A 14,291-nucleotide genomic window follows, 5' to 3' on the forward strand; every position below is an offset into this window, starting at 1 on the left:
TGAACATGTTACATTGGTTATGTTTCATTAGACATAATTTTGTTAAATGTTTTTGCCAATTGTAACTACATAATGCTCATGAATTTAGCATACTAACAACAACAAAAACTTTTACAACAGAAAGCTTCAAAATCCTGAACATTTGAGCCGTTTCTTGAGTTGTGATTTTTTAACACAGCACAATATTCAACTTTTTTATCAAAACACAAATAATTTTAGATATATTTATAAACAAAAATTAAATAAACAAGAAGCTCACAGTTAAACAATTTAAGTAGTTAAACTGTGTATGTTGTGATCAAGTACCCCATTTGTTATCAGCTGATTTTTCTAGTGTTACATTAACCGAACGGATAAATAAGAAATAATTAATTACTGGTCTAGCCTCGCATGAGGTGCTTACATCACCTCACATGCGGTCCCCATGGGAAGCCCATTATTATTAAACAGAATTTTTTTAAATTTATTTAATATTATCTTACTTTATGTAAAGTAAAATTAATTCTATTATTTTTGTAATATTATTCATTCGATTGGTTTGAATCATTCAGTTCAAACCCAGCTCACACAGTGATAGATGTGTCAGTTCAGAATTCATTTCATTAAAGCGCTTCAAAAAAAAAAAGTGAGCACATGTAGCAAACACACCAACGCACCATGCTTCTTCATCTGGTTGATAACCATAGAATAATTACATTTGAAAAAATCTGATGTGGACAACACATGATTTTTTTGTATTCCTATTAAATTCCATATTCACATTTAAAAAAAAAAGAAAGTTATAAAATGTTATTCCATTAATAACTTATGATATTTTCTTTTTGTAATTGAATTATTATTCATTGAAAAAGTTTCTTTACAATGAGAGGTTAATAGTATAAATCAATATATTAAATTGATTTTAATATAAAGTTTTAAATTTAAAAAAAGTTAAAAAAAAGAAGAGATAAAGTCTGATTGGAACTAATGTGCCTTCCCCTAAAATCCAAATAATTCATTAATTAAAATTTTATTTGGCTACATCTCTGCAACCAATATCGTTGAAAAGCTCTGAAAAAGGGTTTATTACTGCAGTTAAGAAAAAGTCCAAAATCCAAATATATTTGAATTTTGGGCTTTTTTGGACACTTTTTGTTCATCCAATATAAATCAAAAGGGGAGGTGCACAACTAGATGTTACAACAGTCCTAAATCCAAAATTTCAACACCCTATGGCTAATCGTTTTTGAGTTATGCAAGATACATACATACATACAGATGTCACGCTGAAACTAGTAAAAATGGATTCAGGGATATTTATGTTGAAATCTGAAATTTTTTGCAATCACAATACTTCCTTTACTTTGTACAAGGAAGTAAAAATGATCACCTTAAAAAACTAATCATAAATGCCAAATGTTTACCTATGAAAAAGACAGTACATTAAAAAAGTAGTTTCAAGGCAGTACACAAATATTTAGTGTCAATGTATATGCAGTGGCTGATGTAACAGTGTGTATAGGTCAGCCAGAAACAGATAAAAGATGAATTTTTATCATATAAATATCATCTTTCTATTAAAAATAAATTATTGGCATAAATAATTAATCATAAAATTAGTATCATTTTATAAATACAGCAAAGTAGCATATTTATTTAACGAAGAACTGTACATAAAACAAATGATGTGCAATTTTATTAACTCTGTTGCATTATATTATGTATATATATCTACTTACAAAAAGAAATACATATATATATTAAACTATTTGAAACAATAATAATATAACAAATTAATTAATGTATTACTATATAATATATATATATACAATAGTTTAGTTACAATTTATTTTTTATTTATATATTACTAATTTTTATTTACTTGGTACATTTTAATTATATAAATACTAGATAATATGATTAAATATTGAATTATATATTTAATAAATGGATATTATATTTATAATAAATTTGATAATATCATTAAATTATTATGGAAACGTTATGGTTGGTGGATAATTTAAAATATAATTATAAATATATGCATTACTAATTAATTATAATACTTACAAGTACATATTAATAATATTCTAAATTCTTGTTAATTATAATATTGTTAAAAGAAAAACAACATATAAATATTACTTAAAGTTTCTGTTAAAAATATTCTGCAGTATTAATGGTTTAGGACAATTTTAGTCAGTTTTAACATTACTTTTTTAGCAACTGTTAAAAAAATGATATAAAAATTCTTACAAGTTATGTGATTAAATCATAAATATCTATAATTACAGGATATTTCTTATATACTAAAATATAACTTATTTTTTCTAATTAATTTTATGGTATAATTAATTCCTGAATAAAAATATTTAGTAGTATTTTAATGGAAGAGACCTAGGTAATGTGTTAAAAGCAGACTGTGATCAGTGAAATTTTATTTTATTATATATTATCTGAAGTTTCAGAAATCTCAAATATTTTTTATAGTTCATTTAGTGGTCATGTGAAAAATACCTTCTCAAATATCTTTTATAGTTCGTTCAATTGTTATGTGAAAAATGCCAAGCCTTACTGGGGTTTGAAACCAAAACCTTTGGTTGAAAGAATGAGATGCTGCCACTTCCCCATGGAGGCTGGCAGAGAGATATTTTTGATAAATGAATTGGATTATTTGAACCATATAATGAAAAATGGAAAATACCACCAAATACAACTCCAGAAAGGTTGAAAGTGAACATCTGGTAGAAATCTGTGGCAGTAATGTGAGAAGATCTCTGTTCAGCTACTTTTGGTATCAGTTAACAAAATAATAATTTTCATGATGATTGCCAACATTTAATTAGTAGATATGATGATATTAAAAGAAAATCTGTAATCAACTGATAAAAATTCAGTTCTCTTCAAATCATCAATGAGTATAAAAATTCATTAGAAGATTGATTTAACTGAAGAATAGTGGACATTCTTAATATATACTAATGTTAAGGAATTTTGTTTTGTATCAGTAAAAAAATTATACCAAATGTGACAAGTGATTATGGACAAAGACAAAAATTATGGACTGGTTAACAAAATTGTATCCAGTTTTAAAGATTTAGCTCAATATATCTATTGGATGTTGACAACAAAACTGATGAACTGCGTTCTTACTGGAAGTACCATAATGCTGATTTATTTTTTATCAATAAATTATACAATTTGACTGTATTGTATAACTGACCATGAGTATGTAATGTTTGCAAATATAAAAGTGATATATTGTTTTACTAAAGCGATCCTAAATTAACTGTTTTTTACAGTTGTTGCTAAGTTGATAAATGATTACCTAATATATTTACAGAAACATGTTAGGAATATTGTAGATTACAATTAAATTCAGTGTTAATAATATAACAGTAGTTATCTAGTGACTGTCAGAAATGGAAATTACTACTATATTAGGAAATATTACTTAACTACAATACTAAATTGAAATTTTTAAAATTTGTATTCATCTTTTTTGCAAGTTAATTTTTTTGGATTCTGTATGGTAATTGCAAAGCTTATTATTTAATATGATTTCTCAGAAGTTTGCATTACTCTCTAGTTGTGACTTAGTGTAATATGATTTTAATAATAATTATTATTCTATGTTTGTATTTTTTGCTTTGTTGTAGTTGCATTCCATAAATTTATATTAATTTTAATTTCTTTTTGAACTGTTAATGAGGTATTTACAACAATGTGTTAATAAATGTTTCTCTCCGTTCGTTTCAGCATTTAATCCTCCCATCTCTCTTGTATAAATGTCTAACCCATATTGTCCTTCTTCAGGGAATGTTATAAAGAATGTTACTATGTCATCATCTGATACAAGATGTGATACATATTTTGATAATCTCTTTTCTTCTACTCCATTTTTATGTAATGTTGCCATAAAATCTGTTAATGGACGTGACATTCGAAATTGTAATTCTAATTCACGGCCGGCAAATACTAATGCATCCTAAAAAAGAAGAATCAAGAATCAGATTTAATGAAGTAATAATATTACAGATTTACCATATATTCCAAAATGAATATCAGGGTTTTAAAGTTATGTAATATTTATTAAGTTTTACTTACATTGATAAATTATAAATGAAATGAAAGAGCAACTCAAACAGTTTTTAATATAATTATTCAATGCGAGCATCATTTGTCAACATGGCACACATCCAGCCAATAGGAGAGTTCATCCCATACTTTAATCGGCAAGTCTAGAGTAATTCAGGCAACAGCTCTTCAATCCTGTCTCAAGTCGGGTAGGTTAGTTGGTAACAGTAGCATATACATTTTATCTTTTATAAATTCCAAAGAAAAAAATCGCACGGGGTCAGATTGAGCAAACATGGAGACAAACAAGCACTGGCGACCAATCTAGCGGTCAGGAAGAATTTCATTCAACCAATCACATACAGTGTTATGCCAGTGAGGAGGTGCACCATCTTATTACCGAATATTTCTTGGTTCATATTGCAGTTGAGGAAAGAGCAATAGTTGTAGCATATCCAGATAGATCATTCCAGACACGCTTGTGTAAAAAAGAACAGTCCGTAAACTTGTTGTGGAATACAGTATAAAAAATATTAGGTTTTGGGAAGTCTTCGTCACACTGCAATATTTCATGAGCATTTTCTCATCTGCAGATATGGACTTTATGTGTGTTTACTTTTGCATTAACACGAAATGTTGATTTGTCAGTAAATATGACACAATAAAGAAAGTCTTCATCCTAATGGAGCATAATTGTATTTGCAAGGCTAGCATGCAATCCAAAATCTACAGGCTTAGAGCTTGTAACAACTATAAACAATATGGGCACAGTTGTAAGAGTTTCCTTAAAACCCTCCACTCAAACGTCACTGGAATTGCTAATTCATAGCAAGCCTTCCTAACAGATTTCCTAGGACTAAGCACAAAAGACTCTCTTACATGTTCAAGATTGTCTTTGAAAACATTTCCCTTTACAAATACAGTGGTTTCAAATGGTTTATACCATTTATGAATGCTATTATCACAAGGAACTCAAATGGAACACAATATTGAACGGTAATTATAGATTCACATTTTGCAAACTGCAGAACAGAATGATTTCTGTTTGGGGGATTGCCATCTTTGCTACTAGCACTTTCAAGTGGAAGGTACAGGAAACAGTTTATGACCTTGCACACAGCTAAAACTGAGTTGCTCTTTCATTTCATGTATATTTAATCAATGTACGTAAGACTTGGAAAAATAGTACATAGCTTTAAAACCGTGATAATCATTTTGAAACATGGTATTTAGTAAAGACTAAAAGTAATTGTTTGTATGTATGATTTTATATACTGTTGTCATCTGATGTTACTATTTAAGACTTTAATAGTTGTCGTGAATATAGAATGAAATTATTTGAAGGAAAAAAAAAATTAAAAAAAAAACAACTTTTAACTACAGTGTCATCAATTTGTGCTTTATGGAGATTTTTACAAATCTAAGGCATAGGTAGATTTAAGAAGAGAGAAACAAAACAAAAGACCAATCAAAATTTTTAAGAAAAGGTAGAATGTACTGCTGATTTTATTGGCAGTCAGTGAATATCAATTGTTTTATTTTATTTTTTATTCCATATCTTTAAGAAATACATAAACTAATGTTATAATATTGTAATAAATTTTATTTAGAGTTTATCTATGTGTCTAAATGGAGAAAACTCCTCACCATTGAGGAAATTTACAAATATTTACTTTGAGATAAACAAAAGGAATTTTTCCAGAAAAAGCCCTTTTATGTAGGTATCTTTTAAAGGTGGGATTGGAAAGGATAAACCTAGATTATGATGATATTGCCATCTGTAAAGAATAGAGAAAAGAAATATATTTAAATGCAAAATATCAAGTAGTGAACTAAACAAGAGTTAATGGATATAGTAAGGAATGTAGAGGTCAGAGGAAGATAGAAAACAGTGATTAGTTGTTTTTGAAGAAAATTGGTGGAAAGATGGTGATTAGCAACCTTTACCTTAAGGAAAAAATGAGTTTAGAAATTGAGATGCATTTCACAGTATATTAGCATTTTCCAAACTGACTTGTGGCTTTGCCACAAGGATATTCTAAATTATACAGTGAGACATAGTTAGAAGTTTAGCTTCAAACTCTATGAATTGGTTTAATTATTAAGCAGCATTTAAAAACATAGTTCTTTATCTGGTATTGGTCACTTGGTGTTTATTTAATTTTTAATCACTTTTATTACATGGTTCTTAGAAAGTATGACAGTACCTTTTCTACTGCTTTTGTTGAGTCTTATCTTTTAGAAGATACTGTTGATGTATCAGATGTTCTTTTGTTCAGTTTTGCATTAGTGCTTACTGTCTTTAGAAGCTAGCATTATTTACTTTTCTAAAGTATATTTTTTTCAATTATAGTAATATTTCTTTATTTGGTTCCTTCTACGTTTTACTTTTTGTACATTTTTTACTGCAATAATACACATTTATTTACCCTTTGTTTCAGTTGCGATTTATTTTATAATTTTTGCAAATATGTTTATGCAAATTTTATAATTTTTGCAAATATGTTTATGCAAATTTTATTTTATTTTATAGAAATTAAGTTTTAATAGAAAAAATATGCCTGCTGCCTTTTCCTCCCCCTCTTACTGTATTTTATATTTTGAAAACATGTTTTGTTTGTTTGTTTTGAAAAAATTATTTTGATTTCAAATGCTCTTATTATTAGAAAAAAAAGTTAGGTTCCATTGCCAGATGTTGTTTGGTATTTATATTGTGAATTAATTTTATTTATTATTTTTTTTGTGATATAAAGGTAATTTGTAAATGTAGTATACATAGTATTAAGTAATTATTTCACTTTGCTATGGTTCTTATTATTTATTTATTTTATACATTTTTGTCTATTCATTTTTAAAAAGTTAGTTTATTAAAAAAATAAATTGTATTAGTGCAAAAACTTAATTTATGATATGTAGTTAAAACTTTTATAATGACTCCATCAGTAGCAGGAAAGGATTATGTTTAAATTTTTTTATTGGTCTATTAATCATGAATTTTTTTTGTACAATTGTTAAATGATTTCTAAATGATTATTCGACCAGAAATAATCAGTAACACATCTTAAAACTGGTTTAAGCCTAAGAGTAAGCAGAATGATCACTAATCAGTAACAGTACCGGATGTTAGTATTGCTGGATTAATAATAATAGAGACTAGGCATTTTAAGAGAATACTAGTCTTACTGTCTTTTAGAAACATTAAATATGCTTACATTTTGTGCCATATTTATAATAATAAATAAATGTAATAAACTGTTAATGAACAGTGTATATATAGAAAAAAAAAACATAAATTGAAATCATAATCTGTCATCAATGATTGAAGAGTCTTTGGTATGGGTAGTTACAGCAGGAGTTAAGTTCAATACAGTATGAATACGTAGTAACTTTGTTCAAAGAATCTCTCTGATATATGAATGGTTTGTTGTACTTTTGGAAGGTTTATGAATGAGGAATGTAATAAAACATGGTGTGAATTTAATGTAGATAAATAACGTTCTATGAATAAAAAATAAATTTTCCTTACCTGATGAGTAATTGGAATGAGTCCAAACAGTCTAGTTGCTTTAGTCGGACCCCATTCACCACTAGCACAGTCTGGTAATGGTACCATTACTGTTTGTAATTCCTCACAAGCGATCTTGAATTTACATACACTTTTAAACTTCATCGGTTCACCTGTCAGGTACTCTTTTGGTGTAACAGCATTTGCAAATATATCCAATAAAAATGCACCACTACTTGGTGCATGAACTCTAAATGCAACTATATTTCCAACAACTGACTGTAAATAAATAAAAAGATTGTAATAAAGATTTTTGCTTTTGAAAATTTAATTTTCACATTTTTAAATATGTTTTATTTATGTATGAACAATAGCACATTAATTATATTTTTTTGGACTATGAAAAAGGAGTGAAATATATGTTTTAGCACCACTAATGCAAAAAGAACAAAATGCTGTCTTTGAAATTTCATTTACACTATGTTTATGATAAATGTTTAAATTATTAGATATTATAATCAGTAATAGTAGTCCATATTTCATCTATTTGTAAAACATATTTACTCCTTTAGTGATTATTTTTTTATTATAAAGAAAAGTTTACATAAGTAATGTATTAGTGTGGTGTGGGTTTTGTGACTGCCATTACTCGTCCAAGTTTAAAATAAAAACTAAAAATTACTAGTTGTTTATACTAGTAAGAGGAATCAAAATTAACTTGAAAAGCTGTCAAGTCTATTACAAGCGGTTTTATGTGGGAGACTGTTTTTAATTTAATCACAAAATTAAAGCATTAATTGGTGGAAGTGTTATTGAAACATCAGATTTCAGTAGATGTCTTATTCAGATCTTTAAATTATTTATTTTATTTTTGTATACATCCCACTAAATGTACTCAAAAAATAAAAAAATAAAATTAATTGTATTATCTTTTAAATGTTTTTTCATTTTTCAACTCTAAAATAGATTAAAATGTAATCAATTACAGATAATATTGAGATGTATTACAGAATTATAACTTTTGCTGATAAAGGCTGTCAGTATTTTGTCAGTTTTTTATAATTTGCAAAAATTTATGCTATTGTCTATAAAGAAAAATCTTATCTAAACTTACCTGCATAACAAAGCGTTTAAGACTCACACCATCATATGAATCACCATCACTGTCATAAAATTTTAAATTGTAATGGAATATCAGGCTAGACTGCATATTTGTTGGCATTGCAATCCTGACTGTAGCTGCACCTTTTAAGAAAAAAGTTCCTTTTTAAAAAAAAATATTTGTCATAAGTGAAAGTAATCAAATGAAATTAAAACATAAAAAAATTTTTAAAATGAAATACAACTTATATACTGGAATATTACATTTCCAAAAAAATCATTAACAAGCAGTATGCTCTTGTGGGTACTTTAATGATTCCAAGATTGGTACCATTAAGAACAATACTGACAGCAACACAACTTATGAAAGAGCAGTACAATAGCACGGAAAAGATCTTCATTCCTGTGTATTTAGAAAGCAAGCTGTGTAAAAAAAATTAACCATACTTCATGTTGCTCAGTGTAACAAATGATTATTTTTAAGTTTTTTTTTTTTAAATCTAGTCCAGTCATTTTTTATTATTTAGATGGGGTGTGTTATTTTTTTAACTGATATTACATATTAAGTTCATAGTATTGTTGGAGATAAAAATAGTATTTTACATCTGGTCCTTATTGTTTGCTTATTTATTCATCATTTATTTCTTTTTTTTTTTATTAATTTTTACAAAAATAAATTTTTAAGTGGCATCCACACTATGGACATTAATCACTAGAAATACCAAGGAGTGAACAACTCAATATAAGGGTTATTAAAATATAAACTGAAATTTTTCTGTGTGGATTGAAAAGAGCAATGAATGAGGCATGCCTGTAGGTCACATTCCCACGTCAGTAGCAGAATGTATGAGCAAGAGTTATCACTGCCTGTTGCGCAATGAATTATAATGATTTCTTGCCAATGAAGGTATCAGAACCTCTGAAATTTTTACTCCACTTCAGGCACAGTTTGAGATGATACCCTGTCAAAAACTGAAGTATTTGATAGGGCCAAAAATTTTTAAGTGGTTGTGATGTAGTAGAAAATGAAAATCATGAACATTGTCGATGACGATAACATTCAGGCATTTCATGACCTTGTGGAAGGTGACTGCTGCATAATGCTGAAATTGCATCAGAGGTGAGCATAAGTGCTGGGAGTATGCATGCAATACTATCAGGCCCTCTTGGATACAGCAAAGTGTCGGCGAAGTGGGTTCTGTGTCTTCTCACTGAGGCTTAGGAAAATTTCCAGAAAAACATCTGTCGGCGGCTTCTGAATTGCTTTGAGGAAGGATAGGCATTTTTTGATCTGTGCCAAAACTTGACCCAGAAAGCAAGAGAACAGTATGGAGTGGAGAAAAAGGGTTTTTATGCAAAAAAGTACATCTTATGATGATGTTAACCCCATCCAAATTTTTATATGTTTTGTAAATATACAGTAATTTTCAAGAAGTATAAAAGTCAAAGAAATTATTATTTTAACCAGTAAAAGGATATCTTCAATTTTCCATTGCTATATATTAATAGGCAGGTTTTTATAAAATATGTTGTAGATAATCAGATCGACCACCATCATTTCAATACATTAATTCAATTACTTTATTGACATATAAGTATATTTATTATTATAAAATATTGAAGATTGTATTATTATAATACTATAATGAATTATTTTTAAAATTTACATACCTGTAGCATCAGTGTACATGACTGCTTTTGTATGTGAATCAGGAAAATATAATCCATATCGGAAGAATAAAGATCTGACAAATGGTAGTTCTTCAAAATCTTGTAATGTTATTGGTGTTTTTAGCAATTGCCATTCAGATTGCAATGGGAAAAATTCGTAAATAAATTCTCTGGGGTCTGTCAGAAAGTAGTGATCATCATATTCATACCTTAAAAAAGCAGATTAAAACAGTAATAGAATAAATTCATTCTATCTATAATAATTATATTTAGTCTAAATGTTTCATTTCATGGTAATAAAAAAAGTTTTTGTAGGCATTATGGTTTACTTACCTTAAACTGTCTGATTTTCCTGCTTTACTTCCTATCTTTGGCACTTCTTTTGCATTGACTAGATGTCGTGCACCCCAGTTACATTGTACGAAGCGCCAAGCTCCAGCAACGTACACTGCATTCCATGAATTACGGAATCTATTATCTTCAAAACGTACTCCTGGTTGATATCCAGCAGATTTTGAATATCCTTTGATGACTACACAGTGGAGACCAGCATAACTATAAAAATCACAGTAAACCGGTTTAATACTGTTAATGTATAACTATATTGACAATTAGGTAATAGTTGATCCTATCTTTTATGCAGAATTGATTTGGACTTAACAAATGCAATTTTTACAGTAAGAATAAATAGATAGTGAATTATAGTCACTATTTTATTCTTTTAGTGGTTTGGGTTTTTCTTTACAAATGATTTTTTTTTATTAGAAGGTGTCATTCAACTTCGAAGGTATTCTACAGTAAAACATATTTTAATAGCTGAGTTTAAGAAAAAATTTGCAATTTATTATTTTGTACACATCTGTATTCTGAATGTAATTATATTTTTAATTCTTGAAGTGTCTGTTTTGGTATCAAAATCTGAATTTTAGGCAATACGAGATATCAATGTACATTCAGCCCCTGAAATGCTGAATGTGCATCCTTGTGGAATGATAGTTTGACAAACAAGTAACAATAAGCTGACATTTTGATAGTAGCAAACCTGATGAATCCAACATCAAGTGTCACTTGATAGACCAGACTACTCTTCTTCCAACCACATGTTATAGTGGGCTGCTTGCAAGATTTAGTGCTGTTCACTGAAATTCTCATTTACCTATTCAAAAATTCATTTAGTGATGTAATCTATTGCTGTTAGCATGACAGTGATGCTATTAGTATCACAATGATGCTGTAAGAATCACTGTAATTTCTCTCATAGAGCCAGTTTGGTGTCCATAGACTTCAGGCATGGTTATTCCTGCCCTGTTACACTCTTACAGTAATTTTATTGAGAAATATTTATGAGTTTTTCTAGTTTACATAAAAATAGGAAAAATATATTCACCAAATAGAAGAGATTTATTTTAGAAATAAAATCTTTTTTTTTAAAATTATTTTTAAGTGGATTTTTATTTTACTGGCTATGTTGTTATGCTTTTTACTGATACAGTATACTGTATAAAAGAAAGTATGCTAATCAGATCAAATTTGTATTCACAAAACAAAGCTTAATGTTCATTGCTTATTCAAATAGAAAAAAAAATATCTGATGTGGGCACTACATGACTTCCTTGTATGCGTATTAAATTACATAAACACATTTTTTGCTGTACTTTCTTTAAACTTATTTCATTTGAAAGTGAGATACGATCCTCCAATTCTATATTAAAGTGGGCAGTTATACAATTGCAGGTGGTGGAAACCACATTGTATTACATTCTTTTGTGATGTCTGTATCAGTATTTTATATTAGTTTACATAATAATTTTGTTTCACATCGCTCAAGTAGTTTTGTGGTGTAAGTGAGATCATGTCGGATCTGTAACCATGCACATATCGGTTCAAATCCGACTTCATATACATATATTTTTTAACTTTTTTTAAAATTTAAATATACTTTATTAACCTCTGTAAAACTTTTTGAATTAAAATAATAATAATAATTAAAGTACATAAAATTTTATTTCACTAATAACTTATGATTTTTTCATATTTTTTTAATTGTTGTTATTGAATTGTTATTTATTGTAACATTTTTTTTATGACCAGAGTTTAATAATTATTAATAAATAAAAATATTTAAGTTAAAAAAACTATATGTGTATAAAGTCGGATTTGAACCGATGTGCCTCCCCTTGTAAGATCCAAATATTTTATTAATTAAAGTTTTATTTCACTACAACTCTGGAACCAGTGAAAATAAGTACCTTTTATGATATATTGCTGAAAAGCTGTCAATGAGGGATTATTCCTGCAGTTAAGAAAAAGTCCAAAATCCAATTTTTTTGGTTTTTGGGCTTTTTTGGATACTTTTGGTCTAGTCAATTGTAATCAAAAGGGGAAGTGCTCTATTAGATGTTGCAACAGTCCTAAATCCAAAATTTCAATGTCCTACAAGTAATCGTTTTTGAGTTATATGAGATACATACATAAATATGTACAGACAGCATGCAGGAACTGGTCAAAATAGATTCAGGGATGGTCAAAATGTAAATTTCCATTGAAATGTGAAAACTGAAATTTTTCACGATCACAATACTTCCTTTACTTCACACAAGGAAGTAAAGCAATTTTAGTATTGAAAAATTCTAGGATACATAACCTGTTTTTTGGTAGATATCTTCAGACTGGATGAACCCTTTGTGATGATTCTGTATCTCAAAACTTTCATCTTGAGTAGAATAATGCTTTTAAATAATTTTTTCCTTGCACACTTGTATACTTTAATGTACCACTTAATTAGCTACTTAACTATTAGTTATTAATTCTTTTTTGGTTTTTTTAACTTAAAATGCTGTTTTTTATTTGTTTTATTTTTTATGTTAATGACAAATTCTATTTTTTGCTATATTATTTCTTTTTTGAGTTAAGAGTTAAATCAGATTGGTCAAATCAGATTTATTATTTAATGATGATACAGGATATTACATAATTTAAACTTTAATTTTGAGTTTGAGAGATTTCTCCATAATTTTTTAATCTATTGTTTAAAAGGGATAGGCCTTGAATACTATGAACTGTTTTTATCTGAAAATATAGTGCAGGGTATCCATAATATCTTTCCCTGATTACAAAGATTTATTACAAAAAAAACTATTATAGTTACAGTTGTGTGGTTTGTGGCAAAAGAACAAAAAAATTATCAAGTTTTTTTTACCATGTCATTAAACTTTTCAAAAAGTGCGTCTTTTGTCGCTCATAGAATGTCCAACCAATAATCAATTTTATACAATGTGTTGGTCAACATTTCTTCAGTAACACTAGCAACAGCTTCAGTTATTCTCTCTCTGTCTTATTGTGTTCAGATCAGGCACGGGTGATGCATAGACTCTGTCCTTAACATAAACTCAGAGGAAAAAGTCTAAGGGAGTTATATCTGGTGATTGTGGTGGCCAGAGAGAGGGACTGTCAGGCCAAAACCATCTGCCATGAAACAATTCATTCAGAAAATCTTGGAACTATGGCCATTATCTGGCTGTAGGTGTTGCAATATCTGAACTTTATATGCATGCAACCTTAGTTTCTTGTGTAAAAGTTTGTGCACTGTTGACCAGGGAATCCCTAGTTCATGAGATGCACAACGAGTAGATTTGGAAGCGCTTTGTAGAAACGTTTGCTACATAAACTCAACCTTCTCTTCACTAACGGATGGTTTGAGGAATGTCGACTACACTTCCACTGTCCTTAAACTTTGCTTGCCATGCAACGATACTCTTGCTATCAGGTGCTGGTTGTCTGCTCCTTCTAAAATTTTGCTGGACAGTAATCATGATTTTGATTCATGATACCACAAAACCACATTGCGCTTTCTCTTGGATTGACACCATTTTATAAAAAATTGATCATAGTGTCCTCTACTCTGCCTCTATCTACAACAAACCAATATTAAAAAAAACTGGATAATTTTTTTCTTTCT

At 28.4% G+C, this 14,291-nt stretch overlaps 1 protein-coding gene across 2 annotated transcripts in view; it reads right to left on the bottom strand.

Annotated features, from left to right (window-relative positions):
• Positions 1-1,915: 1,915 nt before the first annotated feature.
• Positions 1,916-14,291, bottom strand: part of Hil (peptidase hillarin) — a 302,907-nt gene continuing 290,531 nt past the window's right edge. The window contains exons 7-11 of one of the 2 annotated variants that reach the window (XM_075361360.1): positions 10,667-10,888; positions 10,334-10,542; positions 8,676-8,824; positions 7,583-7,840; positions 1,916-3,967 (exon numbers count right to left, since the gene is read on the bottom strand). In XM_075361360.1, the coding sequence (XP_075217475.1) occupies positions 3,665-3,967; positions 7,583-7,840; positions 8,676-8,824; positions 10,334-10,542; positions 10,667-10,888 (1,141 nt within the window). In that variant the 3' untranslated portion in view covers positions 1,916-3,664. The remainder of the gene's footprint in view (positions 3,968-7,582; positions 7,841-8,675; positions 8,825-10,333; positions 10,543-10,666; positions 10,889-14,291) is intronic. The other variant, XM_075361361.1, reaches the window with a different exon arrangement.

The sequence above is a fragment of the Lycorma delicatula genome, chromosome 3, assembly GCF_047948215.1.
Source record: "Lycorma delicatula isolate Av1 chromosome 3, ASM4794821v1, whole genome shotgun sequence".
In the NCBI taxonomy this organism is placed as follows: Eukaryota; Metazoa; Arthropoda; class Insecta; order Hemiptera; family Fulgoridae; genus Lycorma; species Lycorma delicatula.